The following is a 20,140-nucleotide window of genomic DNA, read 5'->3' as shown; positions in this document are numbered from 1 at the left end:
TTGGCACTTGACCCCTCAGCTGAGGATAGAGTATGACAACAGAAGCAAGGAAAGGCATTGGAAGCAAGGAAGTTATCTTTTCACTGTTCCTGTAATCGTTTTGTTTTACAATGTGCCTTGTGGTAATTAGTGTGTGTACATTTGCAATGCAAATGTATTTTTCTCAGATATTTATATCAACGTATGTGTTATCAAAGTAGGACAGATATATCTATTGTTCAATGAGTCCCGTTTGCAAATAAATGGTATGAAAAGCCTTATTTAGAAAAATGGGATTCCTTACTCTCTGAACGTTTTTACAATGAACATCATAAATAATTTCTGCCCCTCCCTATTTCTATAATTAGCCCATCAAGAGTTTATATCCTAAAGCTAAATATAAATCTTTAAACTTTGTTTTTTAACAATATATCAACTCTCAAATATGGAGATTGGCTAGTTCAGTTGGCTGGATGGTTGCTCTGTGATGCAGAATGATGCCAACAGCATTTCCCACACTGGCTGAGGTTACCATGAAGGACTCTGCTTCTTAACCACTGCCCACATCTGAGGCGTGGTGACCCTCCGGTTAAACCACCGTCAGTCATCTCTGTCTAATGAGAGAGCAGTCCTATGGTCCTCTGGGACTGTGATGGCTTATGTTACTTTTACTTACACTGGGCTTACAACATCTAATGTGGCCAGGAGTGGCTGGAGAGGGTGTAGCTGCAGAAGTTTCCCTAAATGCCAGCAATGAGAATATGAATCTCCAGTTCTGTGGACGTCCACGTAGATCTCACATTTGACTCTCCAGTCAAGAGAGTGTGCACGGAAGATCAAATCATCAACAGCTCGGACATACTAAAAACAATCACTCTGTCACGAGAAGTGCTCACGTGCCAGTTAGCTGCAGTGGGGAGAGGTTTGAAAAAGGCTGGAGCCAGTAGTAGGCTGTTTAGCCTGTCAAACCTGCCTGCCATTCAGTACTCTTAGGGCTAAGTGGACACTTCTCAGTGACTTTTATCCACTATATTCCCGTAACCCTGTGTGCTGCAGGTAATCAGAAATCTATGAATCTCTACCTTAAACATTCTCAAGATTGAGCTTTCAAGCCCCTTGGTGGCAGAGAATTCTGAAGATTGACAATCCTCTGAATAAAATAATTTCTCCTCACCTCAGACCTAACTGGCATCCCTCTTATTTTTAAATTGTGACCCCAGTTTTCAACTCCCCAATCAAGGGAAACATCTTCCTGAATCTACTCCCTCGATCCCTTTTTAAGTATTTTGCAAGTTTCATTGAGATCACCTCTCAAAGCTCTGGAGAATACACGGCCCAGTTCGTCCAATCTTTCTCCAACAATTCTGTCAGCCTGCGAGTAAGTCTGGTTCAACCTTGGTTGAACTCCCCTTGTGGCAATAGTATATTTCCTGAGATAAGGAGACCAAAACTCTGCACAGTACTACAGACACAGTCTAACCAATTCCTCTACAATTGAGGTAAGTCCTCTAACATTCCATGATTGCTCCTCATAGCCGCTGCAGCCACGTTAGTTCCCAGTGATTTATTGACTAGGATACTTGTTGGTCCCTTTATTTATCAACAATTTTCAAACTTGTATTTAATAAATACTTCATACATCTGTTCTTCTACTAAAATGGATAACCTTATTTTTTTCCAGATTATATTCCACCTCCCATGTTCTTTACCATTCACTAGGCCTGTCCAAATTCTCCTGATGCTCTTTACATCTTCCTTATAATATTAGCATTGTATCATCCATACATTTGAACAATTACATTGTGCTTCCTGCTTCCAAATCATTGATATATGTTGTAAAGTGCCGTGGCCCAAGCACCCGTGAGTGTCAGCCTGCAAACACCAAGGATGAAACAAAAACAGAAATTGCAGGAGAAACTCAGCAGGTCTGGCTGCATCTGTGGAGAGGAAGCAGAGTTAATGTTTCAGGTCCAGTGACCCTTCTTCAGAACAGAAAGCAAGAGTGACCCATTTATTCTGTCTGTTAACCAACCATTATTCCATGGCAGTGTATGACCTCCTATCCTCTATGCCTTTTTTTTTCTAACCAGTTTCCTGTATAGGACTTTATCAAAAGCCTTCTAAAACTCTTAAGTCTATTAGCTCCTCTTTATCAATTGTGTTAGGAATATCTTTTGAAAACTCCAAATTCATCAAGCACAATTTCTTATCTACAAATTCGAGCTGACTCCATCCAATCAGATCATTACAATCCATGCGTCTATTTATCCCATCTTTTAAAATAAATTCAAGTGTTTTTCTCACTACCAATGTAAGGATAACAGGTCTTAGTTCCTTTTCTCTCTCATTCCCCTCTTAAATAATGGGGTAGCATTTGCTACCTTCTAATCTGCAGGAATCGTTCTGGAGTACATAGAGTTTTGAACAATAATCACCAATGCATTGGCTGTTTCTATAGCCACCTCCTTCGGCACCCTGGGATGAAGACCATCAGATGTTAGGGATTTTTCAGCTTTTAGCTCCCAATATAATTTTCTCCTTTAATGCCAATTTTCTCCAACTAGTTCTAGTATTTTCCTCAGTGAAAACAGACATAAAGTAATAATTTTTCTGTTCCCCATTATAAATTCTCCTCACTGCCTTTAATTTTATCCAAATGCTTCGTATTATTACGAACAAATTAGCCTCTTTATCACTGGATTCAAAACACAGTAATCTTAAAACATTCAATGACCCTTAAAATTGCTCAATAGTTCCTAACCAGACTTTACAAATAACAGATCTTGGACAGTACATTTATAACTTAAACAAAGATTAACAATTTATTATTAAGAATGTAACTTTAGCAGCAGATGAACAAGGACATCTAATTAATATCTATGATCAAAGTCGCAATCTTTTTTGATCATAAACTCCTACACTCACTGACAGACAGACGCAGTTAAGGAATATATATAAAAATGAAAATAAAAGCATTGTGATATGTCAGATTGATAACCATTTCAACAATGAATTCCAGGCCTCATGAAATCCTTTCACAATGGGTTGTATTGCAGCCACACAGGACTGTATCTCGTGCTGGAGAATGACTAGAGAGGGCAAAACCAAAAAAAAGCTTAGAAGTCTGGCAGCTTCGAAGGCAAAACCGCCTCCTCCCCAAAAGCCCAGTCAGAGCTATTTCGCTGCTAGTTTTCTTTCTTTTCAACATGCCCTGTGATTGGCTGGTCAGCACTGGTCCTCCCTTGGTTGACCCATTTAGCATCCAATCAGCTGCCTGTCCTTGAGCATTAGAGACAAAAAAAACTGCAGATGCTGGAATCCAAGGCAGGAGGCTGGAAGAACACAGCAAGCCAGGCAGCGTCAAGAGGTGGAGAGGCTGATGTTTCGGCTATAACCCACCTTCAGGACTTGGAGTGGGTTTGGGGGGAGCTGCAGATTAAGGGAATGGCAGGGGCAGGGTGGTGAAGTGGAGATAGGTGAAGACAGGTCGAGGGGATGGCCTGGTTGGTCAATGGGAGGAATGAATCTGGTTGGTGGCTGGGAGGAGTGGAAGGGACGGGGTGGGGTGGGTCCTCCGGGTTGTAGGCTGCCCAGGCAGAAGATGAGGTATTTGTCATTGGTGTGAGGTGTGGTTCGTTGTGGCAAGGGAGGAGGCCAAGGATGGTCACACCGGAAAGGGAGTAGGGAGGGGAATTAAAATGGACGGTGACTGGGGGTCCTTGAGCATTAACAACATGTTGCTGTTGAATTGTCTACAGTGTCCTTAGAGCAGTAATTAACCTGCATTGTTTTTCCATGCCAGCTCCCAGGAGTAAGGATCGGTCTTTCATTCTCTTTTCTTTTACAACAAGCTATTGGTCAAAGTTCAATTCTCAATTGCAACTTTCAACTCCGAACAAAAAATTAGAAAAATAAAAGAAAATTAATACCATAGAAAACTTTACACCATTTATGTTTGTTTTTTGTCAGTTTGCGTTCATCTTCTATCTTCCCTGACTTTATCAGTTAGATTTCATGTCTCTTGTCCTGAGACAGTTGCCCAGAAAAGATTAGCTTGGGAATTCTGAGATTATCGGAGTGGGGAGGCATATCTCTTCATCCAAGGTAAATCTTCTAAAAGGTGGTCTCTGTGCTGCTAAGGCAGAACCTTGTTTGGGATTGTGAGGTCTGGTGCCTCGTAACGTGCCTGGTGCTGGCTGGACCTCAGGCTCAATCTCAGAGACCAGTGCTTTTGGCAGTACTTGAGAATGGATTTACCAGAGTCTGGATGTAATCCTAGTGCTGATGTAATATTAATATTTCTGGCAGAAACCAATGAATTCCAATCTGCCTGTAACCTTCCCCAGATTAATAAAGATCCGTTTTGATTACCTTGTGATTTCAGAGACAGTAAAATCGTCTGATTTCAAAGCAATCATTGAGCGTTAGAACAGCTTGCTTTTATAAAAAGACTTCAGTCTTGTAGATCATCAGGCAGACGTTTGGTTTGTTACTACAGAACAGTTGGCAAGTAAACCTAAGATGTTGTGTCACTGTTATATATCATCAAACCGTATTCTCTTTTGCATTTTTCAAATTTGCTCCTTAAGTCGTAAGATTTTATGAGTAACTTTGATGAGTGGCATGCCAGCTGCTTACCTCTGTTACAGTTCAGGATGTCTTCCAATCTTTTTGAGCTGGAATTCATTGGCAGTGGGATCTATCCAGAGCAGCTGTTGAGGGCTTTTTCCGCTGCCACAGGTTTCTCTTTTTGTTTTGTACAAAGGATATCTTTGCCAATTTACTGTGTGCTGAACTGTTTACGTGCTGTGATCATAAAGAACCAGGCAGATAGATTTTTCCTAAGTTTAACAAAGACCGTTTTTATTTTGCTAAAGCTGACCTCAATAAAATGGTAACATACATTTTGAATTTCACATATGCACATGGAAAATCTACATCCATAAGATGCAGATTACTAGGGGGGAGGGGCGCTAAGTAGCCAAGCCTGAGTCTGTAAAATAATAAAAGCAGTTTGATGTCCCGTCTTACTGACGACTGAACTCCGTTGTCTTGCTTGCAGTGATGAGGTGACTTAAAACTGCAGCAGATCATTCTTTAAGAAAATTTACTGCCACCATCAATTTAACAGGCAGATCTGAGCTTCGCTAGTTAGCTAGAGAGGGGGACAGTAAACCCACTTGGATTCTTTGCTGTAGTGTTACAGTGCAGTAGGGTACCTTTCAGTCCATTGTGCCTCTACTGGTTCATTAAAAGAGCATCGTTACCTAATGCTTATGTCCTGCTTTTGTTGCCATACCCTGACATGCTTTATCCACAGAATCATCTGACGTGCCTCTTCGGTTAATTCTGACCAAAACAATGCTTAAACCACACAAAGAACTTGGCCTTGTCATGTGACCTCTCTCCCGCTTCAAACACCATTGTATATTCCAATTATAATTAAATTAGCTCCTTTGGAGAGGTTTTAAAAATCAAGTTCTTTTTGTTCAAGTAGTTAAGCTTTTGTTTGTCTTCAGCTGTTGATATTGTAGGTGGCTTCCACAGACCACAGCGAGCTCTCTCAGTCTCGAGGGACAAGTGTGCCATTGTCTTTGGCGAGTTTTGTAGACTTTCTGTCTCCACTTCCTTGGTTTGGAAAGTGGGATATGTAAAATAATGTAAACCACTGTAGGCTGTCTTGATGTAAGTTAAAATCACTTCAGCTTGTTTAAAAAAAATTGATTTGTCTAAAAATGCAATTCTTGTTTTGATATTATTGCCATAGATTGGTTGGGTTGAATGGTGTGTTTCTGAGAGAAAGTGAGGACTGCAGATCAAAGTCGAGAGTGTGGTGCTGGAAAAGCTCAGCAGGTCAGGCGGCATCCAAGGAGCAGGAGAATCGATGTTTCGGGCACAAACTCTTCATCAGGAAGGGCTTATGCCCGAAACGTTGATTCTCCTGCTCCTCAGATGCTGCCTGCCCTGTTTGTCTACTGTTTATCCCAATTAATATCACTCCAAGGACATAATGTTAGAGCTTAAAGTATTGTTACTAAAGTAATAGATTTGATCACAAGTTAGAGGAGTTACAAAGTCTCAACACAGCAGAATAAACAATGTTTCTTTTATAAAAAAGGAAAGTGTTTACTTCCTCGTGCTTTTGTTTTTGGATGACAAGGCAAGGTTGTTGAAGTAATTGAGATAACTAGAGGAACATGCCTAGAGAAACTTCCAAGAATAAGACTAATATTATTTTCTTAATGAGACACGTTTACACACTAAATGCTGAATTACAGTGTAACTTGCATCGATAAATTTGCACACACGAAAATCAGATTTTAAAAATGGGAACATATGCAATTATACTCTAACAAAAATTGACAAATTCAGCACATAATAGGGAGCTAGTGGATGGAATGTTAAACAAAGATAGGTTGAATCAAATCATATTGTAGACTTGTACAGCAATCCTACTTTTCAGATATTGAATTACATGTGGATTTTACCATTAGTTTTTTTTATTGAAGACCCAAACCACACAAGAATTAAGAATACATCAGCATGGGGTTGAATTTAGTTGAACCTCTTGAATTTCCTTTACTCTGGGAATGATATTCTTGTAACCAGTTCTGAAATGGAGTGGATTGGTTGAGGGATTTGTTGAATTAACATTTTGTATTGAATTTTTAAGCTTGTATAGAGTTTTGAGCTTTGTGACAGAAATGGTGGTAGTATTCATCCAATACTGATGAACCTTGGTGCAAGCTTCTATCATCTGTCACTCTGGGCAAGTATGAGCCTGGGGTGCTGCACTGACACAACCATTTTGATCAAAGAGTATATGACTAAGATCAATAATAGTCATAGAAAGGAATTCTGGAAAAAGTGAATGATTTTAGTTTAGCCTACTGTCCACTTGACCTACCCATTTCATGTCATTTTGAATGAACATATCCATGAATTCTTTGGCAGGGCTTATGCCCGAAACGTTGATACTCCTGCTCCTCGGATGCTGCCTGACTTGCTGTGCTTTTCTAGCGCCAAAGTTTTCGACTCTAATCGCCTTTGTCCAGGGATATGTTCTCATGTTTACCAAAGTCTACTTACATGGTATTGCATAAAGCAGCATTTAATCTCATACCATTTTTCTCATACTGTTTGTTGAGAGTATTGAGACTTTCTTGAACCCCTTTGACTGCAAACTAGGGCCTAGGCTCTGCAGTTGATATATTGTCTGCTTGTATTTAAGGCCATGAGCAGCGTAAATGAGAATTGGAAAAAGAATGGGCCTGACCCAAGTTTTCTGAGGCTTACTTGCTTTCCTAATCTCTAACTGGCTTTCCTATCCTTATCACCTCAACCCAAGCAGAATCCTTAAAGGGATTGGTGTGTTTGGAAGCTGAGATCACTGTGAGACTGTAGACTACATGATCAGATGTCGAATTAACTTTCTACAATATGAGTGTTCTTACAGAAGATAGTCTGTACCATGGAGGAAGTTCAGTTTTTGGTTTGTTACTTGTTCCCAGAACAGAACTTTGGTTCGTATCTGACTGTGCATTTGTACAAAAAGCTACTTCAGTCAACACCAAGTGTGGAATATAAAGGCACTCAGAATTCCCACTAGATGGAAGTCGTTAATCTGACATTAAGCAAGATGTTCCACAGGCTCTATTTTTATTGTAGGTTTCCTATTGCACATGTTGTCTGATCCACTCAGCCAGAGAATATTTGAAATGGATGCAGTGATGTATAGAGCTGGAAGAGGTTGGATAGTTGAGGCAGTGTGAAGCCTTATGGGAAATGAGGACAATGGTCAAGAATTTGTCTCCAAGGCATTGAGGAGCAAGGGCTGAACATGGATCAGGAAGGAGCAGAATTTACCTGCAAGTGCAATGTGGTGTTGTATAGAATTCAGCAGTAAGAGGTTTGAATTAATGTATTTAATGGAGTTGGAGGAATGGGAGAAGTTGAGAGCATTGGCATAACACTGTGGAGGTGAGGATAATGCACATGAAGGTTTTAGTGGAAGTCAGCTGACTGAAGTAGGGGCCAAGTGGAATTGAGCAGTCTTCATATGAAAACTGGAAATCTAAAATTAAAAACAAAATGCTTGACAAATTCAGTAGGTCTCCTCCCTCTCTCTGTCATTGAAAAACAACACCATTTTCCAACCCCTTACAATTCTGAAGAAGTGATCTCAGACTTGGAACGTTAATTCTGTTCATCTCTTCAAAGATGCTGCCAGACCTGCTGAGTATCTCCAGAATTCTTTCTCTTTGTTTTGACTGAACAATCTTCATAGTGTATTTGATATGGATTAACTCAACTCGGATGAAACAAGGTGGCAAAGATTCTGGTTCTGTTTATATTGATGAATGGGTGATTGGAGTGAGGGCAAAGTTGATGGTTTTGTCTTCCTACTGTTTAGCTGGTGGAAAGTTAAAGCTCACGCAAGACTTGGCTGTTTGACAAGCTGTGTGTGGTTTGAGAGATGCTAGAAAAGTACAGATGCATACCATCCGAATGCATGTGCAAATTGCTTTGCGTTTGTGAATATTACTGAGGTGTGGCACAGAGGTGAGCCAAGGGTGGCCAGGCCAAGAGAAGGAAACTTTACTTTATTCCCAATTCAGTTGGAATGGAAGCAACTGTTGACACAGCTATGCAAAACCTTGGAACAGCATGGTTTGTATTGCCATGTCAAAAGCTGCAAAATTGTTCATGTAGCAATGTCTCCGAACCTCCTCTTAATTTGTTTGAGAGGTTTAGGAGCCAGTTAGTGTTCATGCAATTGCCATTGAGTGGTCAGGCTCATCCAGTGTTCAAAACTACTGGGAAATGGAACCGTCTGGAGAAGCAAAGAAGTCATGGAAGATCTGCAGACGGTGTACTGATCAGAGTTTTCTCAGCCTGAAAAGGGGCATCTTGTAAGATGACCTCACAGAGATGTATTAGGTACTAAATGTCAAGGATAAAGGTTAAGTAAGCTTCCCTATTGAGTACAGGAGTTGGGAGGTCATGTTGCGGCTGTACAGGACATTGGTTCGGCCTCTGTTGGAATATTGCGTGCAATTCTGGTCTCCTATCGGAAAGGTGTTATGAAACTTGAATGGGTTCAGAAAAGATTTACAAGGATGTTGCCAGGGTTGGAGAATATGAGCTATAGGGAGAGGTTGAATAAGCTAGGGCTGTTTTCTCTGATGCGTCGGAGGCTGAGGAGTGATCTTACAGAGGTTTACAAAATCATAAGGGATCATAGGATAAATAGGCAAAGTCTTTTCCCTGGGGTGTGGGAGTCCAGAACTAGAGGGCATAGGTTTAGGGTGAGAGGGGAAAGATATAAAAGAGACCTAAGGGACAACTTCACACAGAGGGTGGTATGTGTATAGAATGAGCTGCCAGAGGAAGTGGTGGAGGTTGGTACAATTGCAACATTTAAGAGGCATTTGGATGGGTATATGAATAGGAAGGGTTTAGAGGGATATGGGCCGGGTGCTGGCAGGTGGGACTAGATTGGGTTGGACATGGACGGGTTGGACCGAAGGGTCTGTTTCCGTGCTATATATCTCTGACACTATGCTACAGTTAAAACAAATGACTGATGTTGAGCAGTGGGGCACAGGCTCAAACTGGTAAAATATAACTTTAGACTTGATTTCAGGAGGTAGTTTCTTGTACAGAATGACCATTGTGATGAATAGACTAGTGGAGGTGAACACCCCAGAATAATTTAATGGAGAGAGCATTTGTTGACTTAAGGTGGGCCAAAAGACTCCTTATCTGTGAAGGTGTCTCTAATCAGGCTTCCATTCTAAAGCTGACAGTGTTCAGAATGACTATTGAGAGGTGTAATTCATTGTGGAGCTACAAACTGTTCTGAGATGGTATACAGAAAGAAAGACATTTAACAATGTCAGGATTTCTCAAAGTGCTTAACAGCTAATGAAATATTTTTGAAGTTTGAGCATTTTTAATCTTGGAGAATGCAACAAGCTGGCATAGTTACACAAAATAAACAAACTGATGATGAATTGCAAAGAAATTAAATTCTTTGGCCTTATTGAGTTGATATGATAATGGTTCTAGGGTTCAGTCTGTTTCAGTTCATTAAAACTGACTTACTGGGTGGTCAACCCAGTAAAATCTCTGAAGAAGAGCCACACTTGACTCAAAACATTAACTCTCTTGTGCTTGATTTAAAGAGCAATTGATGGGTTAATTTGTATTTTCCTGACACTCGTGTTTACTTAAGCAAATTAAAATCATAGTTCTAACAGATGTCATAGAATGCAAAATGTCAATCCGATGGTCCGAGTTTGAGATCGGGATCATCTGTCTGTTGTTTCTCTATAGTTCGTCCATTGTATTTACAATTGTTCCAAGCCTTCGGCTCATCGACAATCTCTCTTCAATCAGTTCCTGCTTTGTTGGAAACAGAAAAAGTCATTCTGTAGGGATAGTCTTGCCAAATACACTGCTAGCTAGAATCTGTTTCCCTAGATCTTGAAGGTGTGCCAGTAACTTGTGATGGTTAGATGGCTATTTTAGAGCCTTCCCCTACAGGGATGATATTTATAATGATTGACACTTCCATAACCAGTTCTCCCTCATTCAGATTTTGTAGTTCTATTGCTTTTACAAATCTCACTGAAAGGCAAAGTTCTGTCTGCACAATAGTGTGCATTTTTTTTAGAAAACTCATTCACACAATGTGGACATCACTGAATAGGTTAGCATTTATTGTCTATCCCTAGATGCCCAGAGAATAGTTGTGAGTCAAATACATGGTGAGTTACTTGGAGGGGAACTTGCAGGTGGTGGTATTTCCTTGTATCTGCTGCTCTTGTCCTTCTAGATGCTAGAGACTCTGGGTTTTGAATGTGCTATTGTTATGGATAAGACCAAACCCCCTCAAAGTATATTAAGAAGATACTCTAGACACTAACCTTTTCGTATTTTAAAAATAAGCTTAAGGCATTGTGTTCTGGATGCAATTTGATTGGTGAAAAAGCAGGCTTGATATAAACACACTTGACAAAGGCACAATCAGAAGAATAGATTGTCTCCTATGCGATTCTAAGAGCAGGAAGCTTTTAACTTTAACAGAGAGAGAAATAAGAGCTTCCACATCCAGCTTCAAGACCCCAGAAACTACTGCTGAAGGCTAAAACTTAAAAAAAACTTGATTCTGTGGGAGCTTGACCTCACCCATACATGCTGCGTCTATTGTTTCAACATTTTAAAAAGCCTAAGGCCTCACAAGCTGGTTATTTTATTGGGTTTGGAGCAGATTACTCAGTACCTCTCTCAACGTTTCTTCATTTAAAAAACACTTAAAGACTCAGTATCGTCACACTATCAAATGATCTTTGCTAATTTACAGCAGTGTATCTTGGAGATGGAAGCCAATGCTGCCACTCTGTGTTGGTGATGAAGAGAGTGTATTTTGAAGGTGGTGAAGAAGTACAAGTCAAACAAGCTTCTTCGTCCTGGATGGGGTCAGGCTTCTTAAGTTTTGTTAAAGCTGCGCTCATCCAGACAAGTGGGAATACTGCCCCGCTCTCCTTGGGGTTTCCATCACCCATCTCTCCTCACCTCCTCTGCTTTCCCATTCCTGAGGCTTCCTTCCAAGAGTCCCATCATTCGTACCCTCCAGGCATTCATAATGAATGTGTCAGCAGCTTAGTATGAGCTCTGTGTTTAAATAGGTTAAAGATTCTTTAATATATAGTTCTTCTGTTTTAAAAGACTGTTTGCTATGCCTTTTCAAGTCTGACTAATGTAAGCAATTTGAATTTGGCCATCAGCACGTACAAAGTTTGATTGTTAGGCCGAGTTGTTTACTGACAAAAATAAATGATTCCTGTCAATGTTGGCATGAAGTGATGATGATACATCCTCTTCACCCCAGATAAATTCTACTCTGCCATTGTTTGCGATTACAGCATTGTGTTCATGTTAATTAAGCACTGACCTCTTCTAAACCATGGAAATTACTAAAATGGTTGCATCAAATAAAGTCATTAACCATTTTGGACACATAATAAGTGAAAGGTTTGTTAGATAGTACGAGTGTTTTCATTCACTGTGAAACTATCGGTTTCAAATACTTTGTTTCAGGCACAAAAGTGCAGAGGTTCCTTTGTGTTAGACTAAAAGGGTTAGAACTGTATATAATGGGTTTTGGTTATGAAGGTCTCACTTGATTCTGTGTGAGTTCTGAAGTGCCATTTTGTAAAACAATCCTGTTTTTTGGAGAAAGCAGAATAAAAGGTGCTCTGGAGATTTGCTCTATCCACATGCTCGATGGCAATCATGCATTGTTCAGGGATGCCTCAGTGGTTTACACAATGAATACTGTATACTCTGCTCTAGGATTTTCTTTGTAAAGCATTGAGAGCAGTTGTTTTAATTTGGATCACAGTGTGGGGCATGTTTCCTTAACAGCCATGAGAAGGCCACTTATCTTTATATCCAGGAACGAACAAAAAAACCTTAGTTTGGGGTGAGGAAGGATCAAAGGTTGCCTGAAAACAAAAGCCAGAGATTGAATGGTAATGTAGAACTACCTCAAGGTGATGGTGATTGGGTTTTGACTCGATTTGATGGCTCGCCAAGCCTTGTAAATAAACCTGGAGTCTGCTATCCTGGCTACATATTCCACTGCACTTCATGCAGCGAATCTGTTTCTAAATCTTATAAACTCAGCTTTATTACTGTGTTCACTGTAATCCCACTGTTCTCCTTATGGTCCTACTGTAACTTTACCTTGTAATTCCCAAAGCATAAAGTGCTGTCAAGGTGATGGTCAGGTTTCTTTCCGTTTATTTGGGTGCCGTAGGTGGTGTTGGCTTGGCCAGCATTTATTGTCCATCCCTAGTTGCCCTTGAGGAGGAGGTGGTGAGCTGCTGTTTTGAACTGTTGCAGTCCGTGCCCTGTAGGTTGACCTATATTGGCACAAAGGATTTTAACCCAGCAACACTGAAGGAACAGTGATTTATTTCCAAGTAAGGATGGTGAGAGGCTTGGAGGGGAACTTAGATGGTGGTGTTCCCATGTATTTACTGCCCTTGTCCTTCTATGTGGTAGTGATGGTGGGTTTGGAAGGTGCTGTCTGAGGATCTTTGGTAAATTTCTGCAGTGCATCTTGTAAATGGTGCATTCTACTGCCACTGAGCATCAGTAGTGGAGGAAGTGACAGTCATTGAATATTTTAATGCAGATTTTTAAAATGGAATCGCTACAGTGTGGAAACAGTCCAACAAGTTCACACCGACCCTCAGAAGAGAAACCCACCGAGACTCACTTCCCTACTACTTCACATTCACATTAAATCGCCTAACCTACACATCCCTGAACACGACGGGCAATTTACCTTGGCCAATTCACCTGACCTGCACATCTCTGGGCTGTGGGAGGAAACCGGAGCAAACCCACACAGACACAGGGAGAATGTGCAAACTCCACACAGACAGTCGCCCGAGGCTGGAATCAAACCCGGGGTCCCTGGCGCTGTGAGGCAGCCTTGCTAACCACTGAGCCACTGTGTCAGCCCATTTTTGACTAAGGAAAGTTGAAGAGTATTAGAGGTAGCTAGAAAAGTGAAGTTGAGGCTGCAACCAGATTAGCCATTATCTAATTGAATAATGAGCAGGTTTAAGGCTTAGAAAGGCCTATTCCTCCTCCATGTGTATGTTCATATTTAAGTGCGAAATCAAGCATTTAAGTTTGAACAGACTAATTTTTTTGAGATCCATTGCTCTCTGTTTCAGATATATTGGTTCTTATTGTTTTAATGTTATGCCTTGAGTGAAACAAAGTGTACTTGTGTCCTGTTTTCAATCTGTTTCATTTCCCATTTCCAGTGGCTGTGACCTCACCATGTTGAAGCCTCTCTGGCAACTTTTCACAAAGATGGAGAATACAACAAACCAAGACCAGGCTGGTGTTTCTATCCTTCCACCATTGCATCGAGCCCTGACTGAACTGTTCTTCATTGCAGAAAACCGAGCAGCGGTAAGATGAAGTACTTGTAGCAATGTTTGTTAACAGTGTGTTACCACTGTGATCTCACTCACACAATCTTAAAAACACTTCACTACATGAGCAGATCAGAGACTGGGAACTCGGCAGTGGTTAACTCACTCGTTGACACCCCAAAGCCAGTCCACCATCTGTACAAGGCACATGTCAGGAGTGTGATGGAATACTCCCCATTGTCTGGGTCCGTGCAGCTTCAGCAACACTCAAGAAGCTTGATGACCATCCAGGACAAAGCAGTCCATTTGATTAGCACCATATCCACTCCCTGCTCCACCAACACTCAGTAGCAGCAATGTGTATGTTCTACACGATGCACTGCAGCAATTCACCAAAAAACCTCAGACAGCAACTTCCAAACCTACAGCCACTTCCATCTAGATGGACGAGAGCAGCAGATACATGGAAACATCACTGCCTTCAAGTTCTTCTCCAAGTTGCACACCACCCTGTCTTGTTGTTCCTTCCTTCACTATCACTGAATCAAAATCCTGTAATATCATCTCTAATGGCATCGTGGGTCTAACCACAGCACATGGACTGCACCAACCAGCTCAAATCAGTCTGTTTGATTGGCTCCCCATTCAACACCTTCAACTTGCTTTATATTACTTTTTGATGAGCTGTGAATATTGTTGACAACCCTATATTTTGTTGCCAATCCCTAATTATCTTTGAACTGAGTGACTGAGCTGAGTAGACCATTTCAGGGGCCAGAATGTGGAGCATACTGCTACAGCGAGTAGTTGAGGCAAATCTCACATGGATTTAAGGGGAAGCTTGGCATGTGTATGAGGGCGAAAAGAGTAGAAAGGTATGTTGATAACTAAAAGGAGGTGGGTGAAGTCTGTACTGGAACATTGACCAACTGGTAGAACAGAGTTTGCCTATTTCTGTGCTGTGCTCAGAATGTAAGTAAAGAACACAACTCCCCTTAACAGAACAATTTTTCCAATTGCAAAAAATCATATATTTTTCATAATGCTTGATTTTTACATTTGGACCTTATTGTAATATTTTTACAGATTGAAATTGGAACAAAGACCATGTGAATTGACTTTTTCATATAAGTACACAATAGAGGTATTGTTAGTGGAGCTGTTCCCATGTAAAACACAGTTAGATTGAATGATGAATTCAGTTTTACTCTCTTGAATAGTTAGACTCAGTAAAAACCCAGAATCTAACATTGGATTGAATATCATTTTAATTCTCTCAAATCAGATTTACAGTCCTATTCATAATATCTACCAGCCAAACAGTTTGTATTATTTTAAGATCAACAAAATAACTTTCTTTAAATTAGCCACTTCAATATCCAGTTTGTGTGTTGTTTTCCCCTTGGTAGTTCTCCAACGTGTTCGACCATTCTCTGTCACTTCTGTCTTTCCGTTGCTTTTTGTGTCATGTTGAGAGTGATTATGTTTCATTATAAACAGTGTGAACTGACCTCAAAATATTTGAGAAAATGTCATTCTGGAAGATTTAAATGTAGTTAAACATGGGGTTGTCACACTGTCAAAATATTAATTCTGCCGAGAATTGCCAGAGCTTGTGCAACATATGTAGCAGCCGGACAGAATCTCTGAACAATTGCTCATCACTGAGAGAAAAAGAAGGCATTGATTTCTCCCCCCCCCAACCTCCTCAAGAGTTGTGAGGTGAGGAAGGTAGCTGACTCCTGGTTCCTCCTTGCTTGAGAAGATGTTGGAACTTCAGCCGAGGAAGAACAAAGTTTCTGAGAACTCGAGTGAGATAAGTAAAGGACACAATCATTTGGCCCCTCCAGCTTGCTCCACACTTTAATAAGGTCATGGTTGATCTGCTCGTAGTCTCAACTCCACTCTCCTGCTTCACCTTGATAATTCTTGACCACCGTGTTGATCAGATATCTTTCAAACTCAGCCTTGAATATATTCACTTGCCCACTCTCCACGGAAGGGAATCCACAGACGCACGATCCTTTAAAAGAAAAAGATTCTCAACACTGTCACAAATGGGTCACCAGCCAATTTTCAGAGTGTGTTCTTAATTTTGATCTCTCCCACTATGGAGCCATCCTTACAGTACCTACCTCAGGATCTTGTATGTTTCAATTAGATCACCTCATATCCTTCTAAATTCCGAATTGGCTCAATCTTTGCTCGTAACGTAACTACTTCATTCCTCGACTCAGTGAAGTGAACCTTCTATGAGCAGCTAATAAAATGATATCCTTTCATTTAAGGAGTCTAAAACTGTATCAGGTATTCCAGATGTGCCCTGTACAGCTGCAGTAAAACCACTTATTTCAACATTCCATTTCCCTTGAAATAAACGACAGCGTTCAGTTTGCCTTCCATACACTTGTGTACCTGTGCACCAACGTTTCTCACACTTCGAGGATATGGGGTGAGCTTTTCTCTGCCACAGAAAGAAGTTGAGCTGAAATTTTAATGTTTTCAGGAAGGAGTTGGATATAATTATTAGGGCTAAAGGGATCAAATGGTTTGGGCTCACAGCAGGAACAAAGTATTAAATTGGATGATTGCCCATGATCATATTGAAAGGTGGAGCATGTTTAAAGGGCTGAATGGCCTACTCTCGCTCCACTTTTGTTTCTAAATGTTTGCGACTCATGGTCAAGGGCACCCACGTCCTTCTGTACCTCAGAATTCTGCATCCTCTCTCCATTTAAATAGTCTGCTGCTTTTTTTGATTTTCCAGTCAAAATGGACAAGTTCACGTCCTCCTGCATTATACTCCACTTACTAGAGTTTTGCACACTCATTTAACATGTCTTTATCCTGTTTTCGATACGACATAAATGCCTGCGATCTACGTTCCTATCTACCTTTGTGTCAGCAGGAGATTTAGCCACTATCCTTTCATCCAAGTCATTGATATAGAGTCATTGAGTTCTACGGCCTGGAGACAGGCCATTTGGCCCAAACTGGTACAATCCAACCAAATGTCCGTCCATGCTAACCCTATTTCCCTACACTTGGCCCATATCCATTTACGTTGTACATAGTTGAGGATCTTTCACAAAAGTCTATGAATTGAGCATCTATGAATTGTTGCAAATTCTGTTGATAGAGACAGGGTGACTTTCACAACACAGTCCACTAAATAGTGAATGACTACATTGAAATACTCTGTGAAAATTCAATCTTACATGTTTGCAACAGCAAAGTCTTCAATTGTGATTGACAAGGGAATTACCCAGGAGAAAGTGAGGACTGCAGATGCTGGAGATCACAGTCAAAGAGTGTGTCGCTGGAAAAGCACAGCTGGTCAGGTAGCATCCGAGGAGCAGGAGAATTGACGTTTTGAGCATAAGCCCTTCATCAGGAATGAGGCTTGTCGGCCAAGGGGGCTGAGTGATAAATGGGAGGCAGGGTGGGGCTGGGGCTGGGGGGGATGGTAGCTGGGAAAGTGATAGGTAGATGAAGGTGGGGCTGAAAGTGATAAGTCAGAGAGGAGGGTGGAGAAGATAGGCGGGAAGGAAGATGGACAGGTAAGACTGTTCAAGAGGGCAATGCTGAATTGGAAGGTTGGATCTGGGATAAGGTGGGAGGAGGGGAAATGGGAAAAGTGGTGAAATCCACACGGATCCCATGTGGTTGGAGGGTTCTTTGGCAAACCAAATGCTTTTCATTTGGCCGGGCCTACTGAAGCAACTACTTGCAGTTGTGTTGCATTTTGAGTGCTGTGTCATTAACACCCAAGCTTTGTTTTATTTTTCAAAAAAAAGTGTCTCGATCCACAACTGAAATATGTTTGAATAAGAGTCCAGTTCTGCTTATTGTGTTGGCTGTTGTCAACCAACACATGGAGCTGAATAATTTGATACGAGTTGAGAGTGCAAATTTGGAACAGATTAATCCAGTTTTGGCTTATCTCGATGTTCTGTTGTTCAATGTCCTTTCAGAAGATTAATGGAAAAAATGTGGAAATTAAATTCTAAACATAATCTATGGAATGTGAAAGCTAGTAATGAATGCGTTTGCTAAAAGATAATCCAGTTCTTCAGCTTTCTGTCATTTAGAGTTTCTTAAGCGTCATTCTTACTGAATGATATCACCATTTTGAGAGGTTTTTAAAAAAAACAAGTTTTTGTCCAAACACAACTTTGGGTGCAGCATGCACTATGGGTTATTTAATGTAATGGATCCACCCACAAATTAGGTTGGTGTATTTCTACAGCATTCACTGCTTTGTGATTGAGGTTAAGATGAAAACAATACATGAAAAAAGGATGTTCACATTTCAGATTGCCAAACTAAATTGGATCTGTTTGGTTAGCGCTCTGGCCAGTGCACTGTCTTTGTCTGTCTCTCGCTGTTAAAAATCCTGGCTTCAAACTAAGTGGAAGTTCATTACAATTGACTTCATTCCTTTCCCTATAATTCCTTCACTACTGACACCAAGTTTTATTCTTTCTTGCAAAACAAGGGAGGCTGTAAACTGAGTCAGATTTCATTGTTTGGTTGTGGCGTTGGTATTCCCACCTTCTGAAAATTACTTGATTTATTTGCCCTTTATTCTCCGCCCCTGGCCACATCTGTGACATTTCCAGGCAGCCATTGTGAGCTCAATGTTTTTTCTTAGACCTATTGGCCATTGATAACTGGCAGAGCAAGGCAGTTGCTAGGGAGACCGGTCTATTGTCTAGACCCTGCCTGGTAATCTGCCTTAGTATGTGGGGTTAGAGAATCCCTACCAGAATGCTGCCTCCTGTTGTGATGTGTGTGTGTGTGTACCAGCACATCACATTTATGCTTCTTCACAAAGTCATCCCGCTTGAGTTCATGTCTCACAGAGGAGGTGCATTCTTCTGAAAGCAAGAGCTTGACTTGCTTTATGAAAGAGTTACCTCATTAATCCCATTCTTGCTGTCTTTTCTCTTTACCCTGAATCTCTTAAATACTTATCCATTTCTACTCCCAGCACTGTTTGAGGAAAGTCATTTCCTATTCTGAAACCCTCCATATATGTATTTGAACAGAAGGCCGGGGGAATCATTTCTCCTGTTTAACTTATCAAAAGCCCTGCATAGTGTTGGAGTACTCTATCTAACATCCCCCTGCCTGCAGCATCTCTTTTTAATGTTCCACCGAGGAATGTGAAAACCCACCTTTTCATCTCTGACCATGCTCATGAACACCTTGGATCTGCTTTGCTACACAACTGCCTCCATGTTACAGCTAGAACCAATTCAAAGAAGGAATCTTAACAGCACTCGCTTAGCAACCAGGGGCAACCTACACACTAGCAACGAGCCTGTGAAATCTGCATTTTCTTATTTATCTTCCCATACTAACTAACTTCCTTTCGAACTCTTTAAGTACTAAAAGGTAAGTAATAGATTATCTGGTTTCCAGATAATCCTAATGGATTTGATTGTATTTCAAGACCCAGTGAAGAAAGGTAGTTTAAATTGAATAAGGATTGGCTGAAAGGCATGAACTGCTACCTTTTTGTAGTAAAGCATACTGGTGGCTGTTCAGGGGAAGTGTTTGTAAACCACAGCATCTTGTACAGCTCCGTTTTCAATGTGGGAGTGAGCTTCCTTTAGCCTTAAAGGAGCCCAAGCCCTAATTATACCAAGGAGCATTTTATTTATACCTTTTTAATCGGATTCCTTTGAAAACAAACTGGTTTAGTGTATTCGTATTTTAGGTGTTCATACTTCTCTAGTTGGTGGAATTTTGCTTTTAATTTATAAATATTGTAGAAGTGTAAATTCAAATAATGCACCTGCAAGTCTTTCTGCTCATGTAAATATTGATGTGTGTTAATGAGCTATGTAAAATCTTCCCGGTTCGAACCGGTTGCTTGACTTCCTGGTGCTTTGCGAGCCTTTCAAACACTGAATTTCCTTTTCAGCCAGCAAGTGCTGGCTTGCAGTTGAAGTTAGGCTTTAATGTGCAAAGAACACAGTACCCAGTGAATGCCAGAGCCACTAGCACAAGCAGATGGGATGTTGGCTGTGTCTAGATTTGCATTGGGAAACCACTGTTTTAATTGAAACTAACCAGAGTGTGCAAACACTACTGAATGTGCACACAACTTTACAAAAAAAAATCTCGATAGAATAATGCTCCTGTCTCTGTTCCTGGAATTCACTCCCCTGACCCCTCACCCTCGTCAA

General features: G+C 40.8%; 1 protein-coding gene across 1 annotated transcript in view; it reads left to right on the top strand.

Annotated features, from left to right (window-relative positions):
• The window catches only part of zzef1 (zinc finger, ZZ-type with EF hand domain 1), a 244,983-nt gene that overhangs the window by 216,382 nt on the left and 8,461 nt on the right, over window positions 1–20,140 (top strand). Inside the window, exon 55 of the mRNA XM_072589324.1 lies at window positions 13,830–13,980. Within this exon, the coding sequence (XP_072445425.1) occupies window positions 13,830–13,980 (151 nt within the window). The remainder of the gene's footprint in view (window positions 1–13,829; window positions 13,981–20,140) is intronic.

Source organism: Chiloscyllium punctatum, chromosome 19, assembly GCF_047496795.1.
Source record: "Chiloscyllium punctatum isolate Juve2018m chromosome 19, sChiPun1.3, whole genome shotgun sequence".
NCBI lineage: Eukaryota > Metazoa > Chordata > Chondrichthyes > Orectolobiformes > Hemiscylliidae > Chiloscyllium > Chiloscyllium punctatum.
The sequence above is the reverse complement of the archived record's forward strand: the minus strand, read 5'-3'. Positions and strand labels throughout refer to the sequence as shown.